The sequence below is a fragment of the Canis lupus genome, chromosome 8 (assembly GCF_011100685.1).
Source record: "Canis lupus familiaris isolate Mischka breed German Shepherd chromosome 8, alternate assembly UU_Cfam_GSD_1.0, whole genome shotgun sequence".
In the NCBI taxonomy this organism is placed as follows: Eukaryota; Metazoa; Chordata; class Mammalia; order Carnivora; family Canidae; genus Canis; species Canis lupus.
This window is the reverse complement of record NC_049229.1, coordinates 47,284,629-47,300,926: the sequence shown is the minus strand read 5'-3', so window position 1 is coordinate 47,300,926 and position 16,298 is coordinate 47,284,629. Positions and strand designations below refer to the sequence as shown.

General features: G+C 46.9%; 1 protein-coding gene across 6 annotated transcripts in view; it reads left to right on the top strand.

The window, feature by feature from the left end:
* MIDEAS (mitotic deacetylase associated SANT domain protein) overlaps window positions 1-16,298 on the top strand; it is a 70,206-nt gene that overhangs the window by 50,053 nt on the left and 3,855 nt on the right. For 5 of the 6 annotated variants that reach the window (XM_038545229.1, XM_038545233.1, XM_038545230.1 and 2 more), the window contains 10 exons: window positions 139-438; window positions 5,736-6,081; window positions 8,168-8,234; window positions 8,689-8,831; window positions 8,927-9,030; window positions 9,534-9,609; window positions 10,288-10,376; window positions 12,539-12,688; window positions 13,902-14,114; window positions 16,094-16,290. In XM_038545229.1, the coding sequence (XP_038401157.1) occupies window positions 139-438; window positions 5,736-6,081; window positions 8,168-8,234; window positions 8,689-8,831; window positions 8,927-9,030; window positions 9,534-9,609; window positions 10,288-10,376; window positions 12,539-12,688; window positions 13,902-14,114; window positions 16,094-16,290 (1,685 nt within the window). Of the gene's footprint in view, window positions 1-138; window positions 439-5,735; window positions 6,082-8,167; window positions 8,235-8,688; window positions 8,832-8,926; window positions 9,031-9,533; window positions 9,610-10,287; window positions 10,377-12,538; window positions 12,689-13,901; window positions 14,115-14,311; window positions 15,771-16,093; window positions 16,291-16,298 lie in introns of those variants that run through there. The other variant, XM_038545234.1, reaches the window with a different exon arrangement.

The following is a 16,298-nucleotide window of genomic DNA, read 5'->3' as shown; positions in this document are numbered from 1 at the left end:
GAGAAAAGACCTTCAGGGAAAGACTGTTGGGAACCACCGTGGGTGTTTGAGTTCCTGAAGCAAATGTGACTGGGTGTCCTTGACTTATTGGGACTTACCTTCTAAACCTTACCTCTGTTCCCCCTCCCTCTTCTCCAGGATGCCAGTGTCTCTGAGGAGAAGCGGAAAAGTGTGTTAGCTTCAACTACCAAGTGTGGGGTGGAGTTTTCTGAACCTTCCTTAGCTGCCAAGCGAGCACGAGAGGAGAGCGGGATGGTCCCCCTCATCATCCCGGTGTCTGTGCCTGTGCGGACTATAGACCCAACTGAGGCAGCCCAAGCTGGAGGTGTTGATGAGGATGGGAAGGGTCCCGAACAGAACCCCGCTGAACACAAGCCGTCTGTCATTGTTACCCGCAGGCGGTCCACTCGTATTCCTGGGACTGATGCCCCAGCTCAGGTATGAGAGGCTCCCCATGCAAATACTTTTAGTACCTATGTGCTCCTGGCGGCCTAGGACCCTATAGGAAAAAGGAGTACATGGTAATATAGGAAGAATTTAAGCAACCTGTGGAGATACTATTTATATTTTCCAAACCAAACTTACAGATTAATGCACTTACAGGAGACAATGAGATAGTTTTATATTTGAAATTGAGACTGCCTTGTAAAATCTAGGATGTGTGAATCTCTTTTATTTCAGGTCAGCAAATTTTAGCTTCTAATATGGGTCAGGTTTTGTGCTAGGCACTGAGATGCAGAGATATTTATTTGTTCTGTCAGTACAAACATATATGTTAAAATCTCACCAAGATTGAGGTTTTATCTACTTCATCTTTTAGATCTGTGTATTTGTTTTATACATTTTGGTGCAACGTTATTAGTTACATATTCATTTAGAAGTGACTTAGACACTTCATCTATGAAATGTCTCTTTTTATCTTTAGTAATCTTTTTGCCTCTTATTAAAGTCTACTTTGTGAAACATTTAGCTTTCTTTTGGTTAGTGTTGCAAGGAAGGGGATGGATGAGATGTGTATCTTGTCCATCGTTTTACTTTTAGCTGTTCTATATCCTTATGCTTAAGGTGTATCTTTCAAATGGCCTATAATTGGAGTTTGTTATTATCTGTTCTAACAACCTTTGTCTTTTAGAGCATTGATATGGTTTACATTTAATGTAATTACTTATATACTTGGGTTTGAATTTGCCCTCTACTGTTTGCTTTTGCTTTCTATTTATCCCATATTGCCTTTTCTGTTCCTCCCTCCACCCCCACACCTTTTTTTGGATTGATTGGGTTTGTTATTCTGTTTTCCCTCTTCATTAATTTATTAGTTATATACTTGTTTATTATTCTTATTTATTTACTTATTACTCTTTTATTTATTGCTCTTTTAGTAATTATCCAAGCAGCCTTTCTTTCCTGGATTAATGTGAGGAACTAAGCCCTACAACAAAGAATTTGAGTGACTATTTTCTCAGTTCACTGGAGGAATAGCACATAACTAGTATCATTCTAGATGCATAGGGGAGAAGCTAAGTCATTACATACAGTGAACACCTTATGACATTAGAGCTTAATTCTTTGGTTGAGAAGAGCTACTAGAGAGTAAAACATGTATTCTTGGCTTATTGAAATCTATATAAATTAGTATTTTACCTCTTCCAGAACAATGCAAAGTTCTTACAACTCTTTAACTCCATTTTCCACCAATTATAATTTGTAAAATTATTATTTTTTTTTGTAAAATTAGTAACATGTATTTTCATTCTCTAAATATTTTAAAATTATCAGGATATTATAACATCATTGTTTTTTATTAAGTTTTTAATTCCAATATAGTTAACATATAGTGTTATATTTGCTTTGGCTTACAATCTTGTGATTCAACAATTCTATACATTCCTCAGTGATACCATTATTGTTCAGTTGTTGTTCATTTTAGATTTACTGAAAGACTTATTGTGTTTGTTGTTTTTCATTTCTTCTCATACCTCCAAGCTTCTACCTCGGATTATTTATGTGCTGCTTGAAGAACATCCCTTAGTATCTCCTTTAGTGTCTGTTAGTGATGAAATTTATTAGTCTGTGTCTGAAAAAATTTTTTAAGATTTATCTGAGAGAGAGAGTGGGGGAGGATAACTTTGCTGGTTGAAGAATTCTGTGCTGGTAGTTATTTTCTCTTGGCACTTAAAGGATGTAATTCTATTGTCTTTAGACTTCCATTGTAGTTACAGTGTTGGGAAATCACCATAAGCCATATTGTTGTTTCTTTGAATATAAGGTGTCTTTTTATCTTGTTGGTTTTAAGCTTTTTTTTTTTTTTTTTTTTTTTGTCATTGGTTTTCAGCAGTTTTGTTGTTATACCTAAATATTGGTTTGCTTTGTATTTATCCTCTTTAGAGTTTGTACATTTTTTTCTGCCCCATTTTCTGTCTTCTTTCCTTCTGAGACTACAGTTATACATTTGTTAGAGTCTTTCACTATATCCCCTTTTTGTCTGTCATGCACTTTTCTATATTTTCCATTTTTCTCTTATCCTGGCCTTTCAGTTTACCCATTCTCTCTTTAGCTATATCTAATATGTTGTTAAGCCCACTCATTGCATTCTTATTTTTAGTTAATTTTTTTCAGTTATTGATTTCTATTTGGTCGTTTTTAGAGTTTCTAGTTCTTTGATGAAATTTTCAACCTTTTATTTTATTGCATAATTTAAGTTTTCCTAAAGTTTATGTCTGATAACTCTATTAGTGGGATCCCCATGGGTCTCTTTCTGTTATGTTACTTCTTGTTTTTAAATCATGTTTTGTTCTCTTGTATATCTGGTAAGTTTTAATTGCATGTCAGACATATATGAACAATTGTTGAGGTAATTAAAGACTCTGGATGATGTTCTTGTCTTCCAGAGAGGATTTATCTTTGCATCTGACAGGTAGCAAAGGGCATTAGCAATTCTGAATTGTTTTCAATTTATTTTTTAAAATATTTTATTTATTTATTCATGGACACAGAGAGAGAGGCAGAGACACAGGCAGAGGGAGAGGGAGAAGCAGGCTCCATGCAGGGAGCCCAATGTGAGACTTGATCCCAGGTCTCCAGGATCACACCCCAGGCTGCAGGCGGCGCCAAACCACTGCGCCACCGGGGCTGCCCTGAATTGTTTTTAATTTAATCAGCGATTAAGAGTAGAGGATTTTAAGTTGCTCATTATTCCATGTGAAGACTAGTTTATTTCTGATTCACCTTTATTCTGAGGATATAGCCCTTTGGAACCCCAATCCAAAGCCTGGGGGTTTATCAGGCTCTCCTTCTTCAGCAAGGTCTGAAGCCCGATTTTTATTCTACTAGCTCCTTGGATTTGTTAAAAACTCTGTTTAGTTTCTCAGCTTCCTAGTTACCTCTTCTACTAATGCATCCACCTCTAGGGAAAGCACAACTCCAAACGCTAGACTTACCTCTTTAATTTTCCTTCTTTTCCTATATTTTGGTTCTTCAAGTCTTTGCCAACTTATTTGCTCTCAGCTACCTTTAGAAATCTGGTTTTTATATAGAGTCTGGATTTCTTAGTTATTCTCAGCTGGAGAGTTAGCCTGCAAGCCTGTCCTCTGTAAAAAAAAAAGGGGGGGGGACCTTTAAGATTATTATGAGCAGGACAGTCTCTACTCTCTGGGATCTTATTCTCCGGTTGTGATAGAGGTTGGAGGCTAGAGGCCTCTGTCCTGAGGATGACAGGAAGGAGCTTGAGCAACTACATAGCTCTACATACCCATTTTATAGATGAGGAAGTAGGTCCAGGAAAGGCAAGAGACTTACATAAGTTCATACAGCCAAGTAATGGCAGAGCTAGTCCTGGAATTTGGATCTCCTGAATCCCCCCCTGTAGATAGTTGAACTTCACCAGACTTTAGGAAGAGGTTTATTTTGTTGTTATTTGTTTGTTTGTTTGTTTTTCTTTCTAATATAGGTATTTTCAATCTTGCACAAAAGTATAGAGAATGGTAAAATGAACCTCAATATTTAACCATCTCCTGGCTTTAATGGTTTTCAAAATACATTCTTTTTTTTTTTTTAAGATTTAATTTATTTATTCATGAGAGACACACACAGAGAGAGCGAGAGAGGCAGAGGGAGAAGCAGGCTCCATGCAGGGAGTCTGACATGGGACTTGATCCCGAGTCTTCAGGATCACCCCCTGCGCCGAAGGCAGCGCTAAACTGCTGAGCCACCCGGGCTGCCCGAGACATTTTTTTTTTTTATTTGTATCTCCACTTCTTCTGCCACTGGATTTTTTTTTAAACAAATCCCAAACATCATATCATTGCATTCATACATACTTAGGTTTCTATCTGAAGTACACTATACATAAGCTTCCTCCCTCCCTTCCTTTCTTCCTTCTATGTAACCTCAATATTATTATCACATCTATAAAATCAATACAGAAAATATTGTCAAATATTCAAAATAGTTTATTTGCATGTCCCTTATTACAAAATTACAAATCATTATACTAGCTGAGTTCGTGTTGGATTTCTTGTCTGGCAAGCTTGAGGGCCTTTGGCTCCACTGCATTTCTTTCTGTGCAATCATATTATTCCCCTAAGGAGGGAAGAATAAAGAATTTCATTTCTTCCTCGTATACAGAAAAAAGGGGGGGGGGCACAAATGGGTAAAGGACATGACCAAGACCTCATGGAGAGTCAGGAGCCTCTGCTGAAAGAGTTTGTGGAAATGGGACACTGGGAGGAGGAGAGAGCCTGCTGTCCTCAGGCCTACTCAGTCAGTATAGCCAGCCTCACCTGGTGGCCAGCTGTGCACCCAGAAAGGTGATTTGGATGTTGTTCACCCTCATAGAGTTCCATTCCTCTTTGAGGGGATAGGGATGGAGCAAAGAAAGGCCTCTATTCCCTTATAGCTGTACACCCTCTATTCTATACGGAGATCCATGAGGCATTACTGAGCAGGGGAAAGTGTAAGCTCAGAGGGCTCACCTTTGACAGCATGAATGGGCTAGTCTGTGTTAGTCATAGGACTAATACTATGAGGAAAAGTTCTGTGAGGACCAGACTGTCTTATTCATTTTGTGGTCCCATGCCCAGCTCAGGTCTTAGCACATAGTCTATCTAATACAGAGCTTGATAGCAGCCAGTATTTATTGAGTATTTACTACATATCAGGTACTGTTCTCAGTGATTTCCATGTATTAATTCATTCAGCCCTCATAGCTAAACCTTTGGTAGGCACTTATTATTCCCAGATTAAAAATGATGACGCACAGAAAAGTTAAGAAAATTTATGTGTTAAGTAAGGGAGGTAGAGCCCATTCCAAGCAATGCAACTACAGACCCTTGCCCCTTTACTGCTACAGTTCCCCATCCAATAGCATATTTTGCGTCAGGGGTTGGGAACTAGGGCCTGTGGGCCAAATCCAGACCTAAGAATGGATTTTACATTTTACAAGGATTATTTGAAAAGGATGGAGAGAAGGGGAAGAAGAACAGTATGTAATGGAGCCAGTGTGCAGTCCACAAAGCCTAAATTTATTCTCTGACCTTTACAGAAACAGTTTGCTGACCCCTAGCCTAGAGGAGATGGTAAAAGGGTTTTTGGGCCTGTTTCCTGTCTCAGGCTTGCCTTTTGGCAGGTGTAGTAGGCAGACTAAAGTTCCAAAGGTGAGACTGACAAGCAGTGGTCAAGTCTTCAGTTTTCCCAGCACATAGGAGGCTGAGCCATCTTGGTTCTCTTTCCTTCTCCAGGCTGAGGACATGAATGTCAAGTTGGAAGGGGAACCTTCAGTGCGGAAACCAAAGCAGCGGCCAAGGCCTGAGCCCCTGATCATCCCCACCAAGGCGGGCACTTTCATTGCCCCTCCCGTCTACTCCAACATCACCCCATATCAGAGCCACCTGCGCTCTCCTGTTCGCCTAGCTGATCACCCCTCAGAGCGGAGCTTTGAACTACCCCCTTATACACCGCCCCCCATCCTCAGCCCTGTGCGGGAAGGCTCCGGTCTCTATTTCAATGCCATCATGTCAACCAGCAGCATCCCAGCCCCTCCTCCCATCACGCCAAAGAGTGCCCATCGTACCCTGCTGCGGTCTAGTGAGTGACCCACCTTCAGGGGTCATGGGGGCAGGGAATGTGGGGAGGGAGGGCGGTGGGCAGGGATGAGACTCTACTTATAGGGCTGTTGGATATTGGGCTAGAATACTGTGGGCAAAGGGGCCCCACTCTCTTCTCTGAGAGAGAAAAGGAGATTGTCCTGGTTCAAGAACAGGCCAGGGTATGGGAGAGGGGTTTGAGTCCAACTGCTTGGGTTCAAATCCCAATTCTACCATTTACTAGGACTTGTGCAAGTCATTTAAACTCTCTCGGTTTCAGTTTCTTCAGTATTAAATGAAGATAGTATTTGGTTGATTCTGAAATTGCCAATTTCAACTATTTTTAGATTCACTAATAGTTTCCAACGGTTCAACCTAATAACCACCTCACAGGGTTGTGACGAGGTTCAGATGCATTAGCGAATCATGCCTGGAGCATCGTGTTTATTCCTAGAAGGTGGCAGATCCTGTCTCCTGGGAGTTGTTTTGGCCCAGAGCAGACATTTTGGGTGGCCTGGGTGGTGAATTGTTGGAAACCGTTGCCAATTTCCCAAAAGGATGTGTTTCCTCTGAAAAATGGGATAATCCTATCTCTTGGCGTGGTGGAGGATTAAATGTGAGTAAACACTAGGGTGAGGCTGCACCATCACCAGATTAACCTCTGACCCTGACCTCCCGTGGCCTAGCTCTCTGGTGCCCCCTGGTGTCTATGGGTGAGAAATGGCTCACCCTGGGCTGGCTGACCTTCTGCCCTCCCATGTACCCCTCCAAGCTTGGAAGCTTCTCTCCCTGCCTGGGTCGTGCAGGAAGAAGTTACTGTAGAGACCAGACTGGCAGCAAAGAGAGGCCTCCTGTCCATCCACGAGTATTTTTTTTTTAAGATTTTATTTATTCATGGGGGGGACAAAGAGGGGTGGGGGGGCAGAGACACAGGCAGAGGGAGAAGCAGGCTCCATGCAGGGAGCCTGATATGGGACTTGATCCCGGGACTCCAGGATCACGCCCTGGGCCAAAGGCGGCGCTAAACCGCTGAGCCACCTGGGCTGCCCCTCCATGAGTATTGAGCACTTGGGTGTAAAACATTGAACTGGGTCTTGTGAAGAGTCTCCACAGTGTTGGGGACAGCATAGTCTGCTCTAGAGAGTGTACAGGGCCATTAAAGAGTTGACATGGGAACCTGGGAGGCAGAAAAGCAGAAGTTGTGAGTAGAGTGGGATCAGCAGCCAGTGAGAGAAACAGACCCTAAGCTCCAAAGCCTGCAGAAGCTTCTAGCCTGGGGTGGTAAGAAAGGAGTCTGCAGAGGGTGGGGCTAGAGCTGAGCTTGAACCAGGAGGGGGATGGGGAGGACCTGAGGATGCAAAGGGCTGGCGGTGGGACTGTGCAGGAAGAATGATGAGCTGTGAGTAAGCAGTCGGCTGGGATCTGGGGTCCAGGTGGTGAGAGGCCTAGATGGAGGGGGAACTGCATGAGCGAGCTGAGCTGAGGAGTTCAGGTTTTATCTCAAGCTGCAGAGGAGAGTCCTCCAAGATTTTGTTTTTGGAGCAAGGGAATGTCTAGATCATACGGGGTGCTCAGATTAGCTCAGGAGAAACTGAGGCAGAGAACCCAACATGAAGTGAGAAGTATGAAACAGGGATTCCCCTTCACTACCTTGCTAGCATGCCAGAAGTTTCAGCTCTTTACTAGAGCAAGCCCAGGTTAATGTTGGAGTTAATTCTATAGTGTGGGAGCTCCTGGGGCAGGGACCCAGCATTGGGTATAAGTACTGGTAATACTAATAGCTAATATTTATTGAGGCTGAAGCTTTGTGCGTGATTTTATTCAGTCCTCATGTTAACTCTAGGAGGTGGGTAGTTATAGCCCCTCTCAGCAGGTGTGAAAACAGAAGCACCCACATGTTTGGCAAAGTCACAGTTAGTCGTCACAGTTGCAGGCTGAGGAGCCAGGATTCAGGGTGCCTGATTTTCGAGTGTGAGTCTCTGTGAGTCACTGCTGAGGCTCTTGTGCAAACAGAGCAGCCATGGAGGGTGGGGCTTGGGGGGGCTTACTGAAAGGAGGGTTTCACCAATATCCCTTTTGTCCCATAGATAGCGCTGAAGTCACCCCACCTGTCCTCTCGGTGATGGGGGAGGCCACCCCAGTGAGCATCGAGCCGTAAGTGCAGCCCTTCCTCTGGCCCATGGCATGAGGGTGGTGGAGTGGGGTCCAGTGCATGTGAGCCCTGGGAGGAGGGCCTCTGAAATTTCACAGTCGCCTCTGGGCTTTACTGCCCCACCCTGCTTCTGTGAGGAAGTCACTGGAAAAGGAAAGCACCAGCTCGGTTTAAATTTGCCTCTGAGGAGAAAGAGGATAGTCCAGGAGACTCCTTCTCAGTCTGTAAACCTGAAGCTTCTCTCCTTCCCAAACTCTGGGCCTTGTCTTTCTGGCTTTACCAGTGGCTGTTTGCTAGGCTGTCCTCACGGAAGCCAAATTCCCATACACCCAGTTGAAGCCTTGCCACGCTCAGCCTCTGCCGGCCACCCCCTGCTGCTTCTCCCACCCCAGGGAGAAAGATTCCCGATCCCCTGAAGAGGTGAGGCTTCATTCCCTGCCCTTTCCATCCCTGCAGACGCATCAACGTGGGCTCCCGGTTCCAAGCGGAAATCCCATTGATGAGGGATCGGGCACTGGCCGCTGCAGACCCCCACAAGGCTGACTTGGTGTGGCAGCCGTGGGAGAGCCTGGAGAGCAGCCGGGAGAAGCAGAGGCAAGGTGAGAGGGGACCAGAACCAGCAGGCGAAGGTGGGCAGGTGGGTGGGCGAGGCCCGGTAAGTGATTTCTTCTTTCCCTTCCCATGCTTGCTCTAGTGGAAGATCTGTTGACAGCTGCCTGCTCCAGTATCTTCCCTGGAGCTGGCACCAACCAGGAGCTGGCCCTGCACTGTCTACATGAGTCCAGGGGAGACATCCTGGTGAGACAACGGCCCTGGTAGAGGGAGGGACCCTCAGGGAGGCTGGCCTGGATCCATGTCTGCCGTGCAGGAGCCAGGACTGCTGATGCACTGATTCAAAGCCGGCAGGAGGGGTGGGCCAAGTTTGGGGTTGTAGGAGTTCCACCCAAGGCAGTCTTAGTTCCAAACTCCAGACTTGGCTGCCCAGGGTCCTCCTGTCTACCCCTGTCTCTCCCTGATTCTGGATCAGTGAATCCCCACCCTCAGGAAGGTTCATGTGTCTGTCTGCCCTGGGGGCCACATGCTCCCTCTTAAGAGGCCCAGGTTCCTGAGCAGCCCCACCCCCACGACCTCCCCATCTTGCCAGACCTCTTGTCCCTCAGCAGTGAAGCAGGGACAACAATAAATGCCCACCCTACTAAGAGGGTTCAAGAGGCCTTCTGAATTTTGCCTGGTACCTAGGATGCTCGGCCTGCCACTGAGACCCCTGCAGGGCCTTGACCTTTGCCTCACTTCCCCTTCAGGAAACGCTGAATAAGCTGCTACTGAAGAAGCCCCTGAGGCCCCATAACCACCCATTGGCGACTTATCACTACACAGGTGGGCCTGGGACCTGGAGTCTCAAGGGGTCTCCAACATCAGTGGGGCCCAGCTTACTGCTGAGTCCTGGGAAGGGGTGAGGAGGTGTGGGGGGTGGATAAGCCAAGAGCCAGAGTGATGGAAAGAACTGACTCCAAAGATGGGGTAGTCCCCCAGGGGCTTCCTGTGCCCTGGGGTGGAAGGGAGAGGGGTGTGGGCTAGTGGGAGCCCATGCAAGCAAAAAAAAAGCCCATGGTAAGGTGCAAGGGATAGGAGTCCAGGGAGTGCCATCCAGACTGGCATCGGGTGCCTGGATCTTAGACAACCCCTGGAAGGCCATGTCCCATCCTGGGCTCTGGACTTTTAAAAGGGACACTGACCGAATGGCATAATCACAGCAGCCACTGTCCCCAGTTCCTGTTGAGTGGCACATCTTGTCTGTGTCAGGTCCAGCCTCGAGGTCCCACGGGGTTATCTCAGGTCATCTGCAGCACCACTGGTGCAGTGGCTTCTATTCCTAGTTCCTGGCTCGCGAGTGAGGAGAGTGAGGCTCAGAGGCCAGTACGTGGCCCAGCTCTGCATGCCTGTGGAGACCCCCACAGATGGATGGTTTCACACTTCTCTGCGTGTCAGGATGGCCCCCTACAGTGCTCATGGCCCCATCCACCTCACTACTGTGGCTCCCTCTCTGCCCTGCAGGCTCTGACCAGTGGAAGATGGCCGAGAGGAAGCTGTTCAACAAAGGCATTGCCATCTACAAGAAGGATTTCTTCCTGGTGCAGAAGCTGGTAAGCTGGGGCTCTGTTTGGGGAAAGAGGGAGTGAGGGAAGGCCAGGAACTGACTGTGTGATTTGGGGCTCCCTCTGCTGGTGGTGGCCTCTCAGTCCCTTACCAGGCCCTCTGTGAAAGAGTTAGGTCCATGCCACTACGTATCCTCAGAGACAATTTTCCAAACAAAACAAGGGGAAGAGATTGGGCCTTTCCTGCCCTCAGTTCCAAGCCTCCTTCCCTCATGTTAGGGTAGTGTGGTCATGCTGGGGGTGCTGGGGGGTGCAAGGGGTGTCTCAGAGGGAGGCCTGAGTGGGCAGACCCAGTGGTGTCAGACTTCAGAGAGTGACTTGCCTGAGAGAGAACAGGAAAAGAAGGAGGGCTGCAGGCAGATGTGAGCCATTCCCCAAGGGGCTGGGCTGCTTCAAAAGCCACAATTAGCATGTGGAGGAGAGGTCACCCTAAGAATGAGGAGCACTGAGAGCCAGCAAGTGACTGTGTAACCTGGAGGGCCATTGCCCACTTCCTGTCAGACCCAGGGCTTCCTTCCAGTAACTCCGCTGACCAAGTAGAGGAGGCCAAGTCTCATTTTCCTAAATTGGATTTATCTTGTCCTCTTTCCCATGTTGTTCTGGGAGAAGAAAAGTGCTTTCCTAATCCAAGGGCTTGCATCCTTCCAGAAGCCCTTCTCACAAAAATCGGAGCCTTGTGGACCATGGAGGCGAGAGAGTTTCCAAGAATGTCTTTTCTCCTCCTCGAATTGTAGATTGTGCCAGGACAGCCCTGGGGACTGGGCAAAGTGCTGATAAACTCTCCTACAAGGGCCCTGTTGTGAGGACAGTCATTTGCTGGGTTTTAGTAACACTGCGTTCCCAGATTGGGCAATATTTCTGTGAAGTACTTGCCTGCAAAACTCACTCCGGTGCCCTTAAACGCCGTAATGAAAAGAGCAGACCATTAGTCATACGGATGATTGGAAAGAATTGATAGCAAAAGTGTAAACAGGATCTAATTAGGAAATTTTTGGCTTGGCCATTCCTGTGAGATTGGAGCACATCTGTCACAGATGGATACAGAGGGCACAGAGGACTGTCACTGACCCCCTGGGCTGTGTGGACAGGACTTCCCAGCTCCCTGGACAGCCCTGCAGTTGGCTGAGCAGTCTGGGAGCCTGGGGCAGAAAGGGCAGAGTCAGAGCAAATGGCCTGTGTGTGTGGGAAAACCAGTCCAGAAACTAAACCCAGTAGCCAGGTGGATTTGTGAAATGAGAGTGCTAGGATTTCAGACTTTGGGAAGCCCCTTGGAAGTCATCGACACATGAAGAGACTTGGCCTAAGGTCGCACAGCCATTTAGTGGCAGAGTTAGGAGTAAGACTTAGGCCCTCTGCTTCCTTTTCAGGTTTTCCAGAGCTTTCTTGTTAGTCTCCCTTGAGTCCCTGCCGGACACAGGACAGTTTAACATTTCTCTAGCCTCACCTGTCAGTTGCTATTCCCTGGGAAGGAATGACACTGCTCGCGTTAATGGAGTCTCTGTTGCCAGATCGGGCTGGCTCTGAACGTGGATGGCATCCAGACTTTTTCACCTGGAACTTTTTATTTTGAAACATTTCAAACTTTACAGAAAAATGGAAAGAATAGTACAATGAACACCCACATACCCCTCATTTACATTTACCAGTTGTTAACCGTTAACTAGCTTTCCCTCTCTCTTTCACTGTCTCTCTATAAATTTATGTATGTCCTATTTCCTGTCCTTCCATTATAACTAATCGTTAAAAGTAAGCTCTAGACAGCATGACATTTGATCATCTCTTAAAAACAAGGGCATCTCTTTCAAAACCACAATATCATTATCACACCCAAGAAATTTAGACTGATAACAGCAGTATTCTCCAATATGTGATCCTTATTCAGATCTCCCCAATGGCCTCATGTTCTTTTTAGCTTTTTTTTTTTTTTTTTTTTAAATAGTGCTGAAGCATTGGTTAATTGAACTGGTTGGTGGTTGTTCAGGGCATGCATTGGAGAAGCAGTTGTATTTTGGGCTTCTTGGGTTTAGCATTGGCTGAGGCTGAGGTTGAGATGGGGCTGAGGGGCACATGCATGGACGGGAAAGGCTGGAGTATCCCCAGGCAGGTGAGCTAAACCAGGAACTCTGACCTCAGTTTTGGCTTCAAACCAGATCCAGACCAAGACTGTGGCGCAGTGTGTGGAGTTCTACTACACCTACAAGAAGCAGGTGAAAATCGGCCGCAACGGGACGCTAACCTTCGGGGATGTGGATACAAGTGACGAGAAGTCAGCCCAGGAAGAGGTTGAAGTGGATATTAAGGTGACTCCCTTCCCAGCTTCAGCTGCTTAGAGCCTTGGCTGTGTCTGGGGTTAGGGACTTAGTTGGGAGCCTGAGGCCAAGCTCTCTGGAAGTCCATGGAGAGCAGAGAGAGGAAGGCAGTATCCCTGACAGCCCCAAAGAGCTGATGTCCTGGACACTGGACCTGGGCCGTTAGGTTCCCCTCTCTATCTGCCAGTGTCATGGTAACGATAGCTTGTGTTTGCTGCAGAACACTGGGGAATTTTCCCACAGTATTTACAGCAGCACTGACTTACTGTCCCCTAATAGCAAATCTTGAACACTGTTACCCAAACTTGAGTCATTCTTGTACAGCCATCATGAATATGTCTGCATCCTGCCACATGTCACTATCACCGTTTTTGTCACGTTCATCTACCACCTATACTCCCTCCTACTTCATATTTTTCTTTTTTACTCAGAAGTAAAAAAGCTCCTTTTTTACTCAGAAGAGAAATATTATATCACAGCCATAAACAGAAAACCAGGATTGTTTGCCATAGAAGGTACTAGTAGTAAAACGAAATATATATGAAAATCAAACAATGTTATTAAATTCTAGATAGATACCATTACCTGCCAAGGCTCTGAGTCTCAGGCCTAACTTCTGTTTAATTAAGACTGAAGAAGTATAAAAGACACATTAAGATCCAAGTTGAAACTTTGTCCTTAATCATAATCAGGATTGAAAGAAATCTGAAAAGCCAGTGTTATTTTATTTTCTGTCCATGTGGCCACATAACGTCATCTTGGGGTTCTAAGTGCACACTTGCTGACATGCTGTGCTAAAACCAGGAATGGTTTGGTCCTCATTTTGCAGGTGCAAGTGCCGAAAGCATTAGAAAGATAGTTTAGAATTGGAGCTAAGGCTGCTGCCGGGCTCCACCAGGGCACCTCGCTGAAGTATGTGTCTCTTGAATTGGCGTGCTTGCTCCCTGCCCCTGGCTCAGTCTCAAGTGCTCTGTGTCTTCCTGAGGGCTTCCAGGGCTCAAGACTCCCATCTTCTTTTGGAAGCCAACCAGCTGGGGTTGGGGGGTGGTGGGGGTTACAGAGGTGTAGCACAGGAGGCTGTGCTGGGCCAGGTCAGGCAAGCAGGATGAGCAGGGCCTAGTGGTCCCTGGTTGGGTCAGAATCAGTGCAGAATGGCTGTGTGACTGAGCTCCAGGCTCACTGCCCTCCTTCTTGTCCCCTGTAGACTTCCCAGAAGTTCCCTAGGGTGCCTCCTCCCAGAAGAGAGTCTCCAAGTGAAGAGAGGCTGGAGCCCAAAAGGGAAGTAAAGGAGACCAGGAAGGAGGGGGAGGAGGAGGTGCCAGAGATCCAGGAGAAGGGAGAGCAGGAGGAGGGGCGAGAGCGAAGCCGGAGGGCAGCGGCTGTCAAAGCCACACAGACACTACAGGCCAATGAGTCGGTAAGTGTGCCCTCCGCTGGGGGAGTCCAGGGCCAGAAGGAGGGCTGGAGCTGGGCCTCGGGGTGTAGGGGGGAAGGCAGAACAGGAACATGGTGATGACGATCATCATCATCACAGCAGGAAATGTACTAAATGCCTTATGCTTTTAGCTCATTTAATCCTCATAACCCTGTGTGGTCATTATTCCCATTTTACAGATGAGGAAAATGAGGCCCCCTTGAAAAGACAACTAGTAAACAGCCTGACTCCAAAGTCTGCTATTAATTTTCATACTCTATTGCTTCTGGATCTGAGACTCAAGAAGAAGGCTTTTGTGAAGACCTAAAAGGCGTGTGGGGACATTGGGGAAGCATTTATGAGTTGTAGCTCAGGCAGGCTCCCCGTAAGAGAGGTGTGTCCCCGCCAGGAATGTCTGACAAGAAGAACAAGCTGAGACCATGAGGACAACAACAATGGCCCCTGACAGGTGTTCTCCACACAGTGCCTTCCTGCCTGTTATCTTGTGGATTCCTCACGGTCACCCCATAGTGTTACCCTCTACCTGGAAGATAGAGGACACTGGGTTCAGAGAGGCCAAATGACTTGCCTGAGGTCCCACCCACTGTCCTTGTAGTGAGGCCCTCTGTCCACCATATCACAGACCAAGAAACAAGACATACTGGCCAGAGATGTTCCTTGTCAGGGAGAGGTCCCCTAAAAAAGAGTAGGGATGGGAAGGGTCTATTAGGGAGCTACTGAGAGAACCTTCTTCTTCTTCCCTTTTTTTTTTTTTTTTTTTAAAGATTTTCTATGTTGATTTGACAGAGAAAGAGAGTGCACAAGTGGCAGAGCAGCAGGCAGAGGGAGTGTGAGAAGCAGATCCCCTCTGAGCAGGGAGCCTGACACAGGGCTCAATCCCAGGACCCTGGGATCATGACTTGAGCCAAAGGCAGATGCCTAACTGAGCCATCCAGTTGCCCCCTGGGAGAACCTTTACAAAAAAATTCTGGGATCCCTGGGTGGCTCAGCGGTTGAGTGTCTGCCTTCAGCCCAGGGTGTGATCCTGGAGTCCCAGGATGGAGTCCCACATCGGGCTCCCTGCATGGAGCCTGCTTCTCCCTCTGCCAATGCTTCTCTCTCTCTGTGTTTCTCATGAATAAATAAAATCTTCAAAAAAAATCTGTGTTGTACACTTATGCTTGCACAAGACACTCCTTGCCCCACCCCAGACTGTAGATAGACAGCTCTTTTCTCCCTTCTGAGACTTAGCTGTGCTCCTTCTCCAAGAGCTGTGCTCTATGTACAAGCCCCATTGAGTTCTGCTGACTTTTGAGTATATTTCTCTATGAGGTCTACTCGTGTACATACTTAGGACTTCTAATGGCCCCCTGAGGCTCCCCTATCACAAGGCCCATGATTCCTATATCCTGAGTAGCACCTCTCAGCTCTGTGCCAGGTGTCCTGTACTCTTGGTGTCTGCTTGGCATTTCCCAGGGTGGCCCTTGTTATCTGTGCCTTTCACTAGAGCTTGAGCCCTCTGAGAGCAGGGATTACTGTCTGTCACCTCTGTATCCCCAGCACCTGGCACAGTCACATGGACTTGAATCTTATTTATGGAATTAAGGCATGAATGAATGGACTAAATGACTGAAAACATGCAAACATCATTAATTGAGACACCAAGCTGCCTCCCTCCCCCTGCCCCCCCCCCCCCTCCAATTAGATAGATGCATGGAGAAGTCCTATGGCAGCTAGGGCTTTCCCACAGAATTACTGTAGCAACAGCTTTGTAAAGATAGAGTTGGCCAAAGACCGGAATGGGCTGCCAAAAAGCGGTGAGTCCCTTGTCACTGAAAGGATTCAAGTGGATTCTAGGGGAGCACTTGGCAGGAGCCTAGGACCAGTTCCCTGAGATGCCAGAATGTATCTCTCTTTCCCAGACTTCAGAATGTATCTCTCTTTCCCAGACTTCTCACCTCTCCCTGTTTGATCCTCTCCAGGCCAATGACATCCTCATCCTCCGAAGCCATGAATCTAATGCCCCTGGGTCTGCTGGTGGCCAAGCCTCAGAGAAACCAAGGGAGGGGGCAGGGAAGTCCCGGAGGGCACTGCCTTTTTCGGAGAAGAAGAAAAAACCAGAGACATTTAACAAGACCCAGAACCAGGAGAACACTTTCCCTTGTAAGAAGTGTGGCAGGTAAGGTG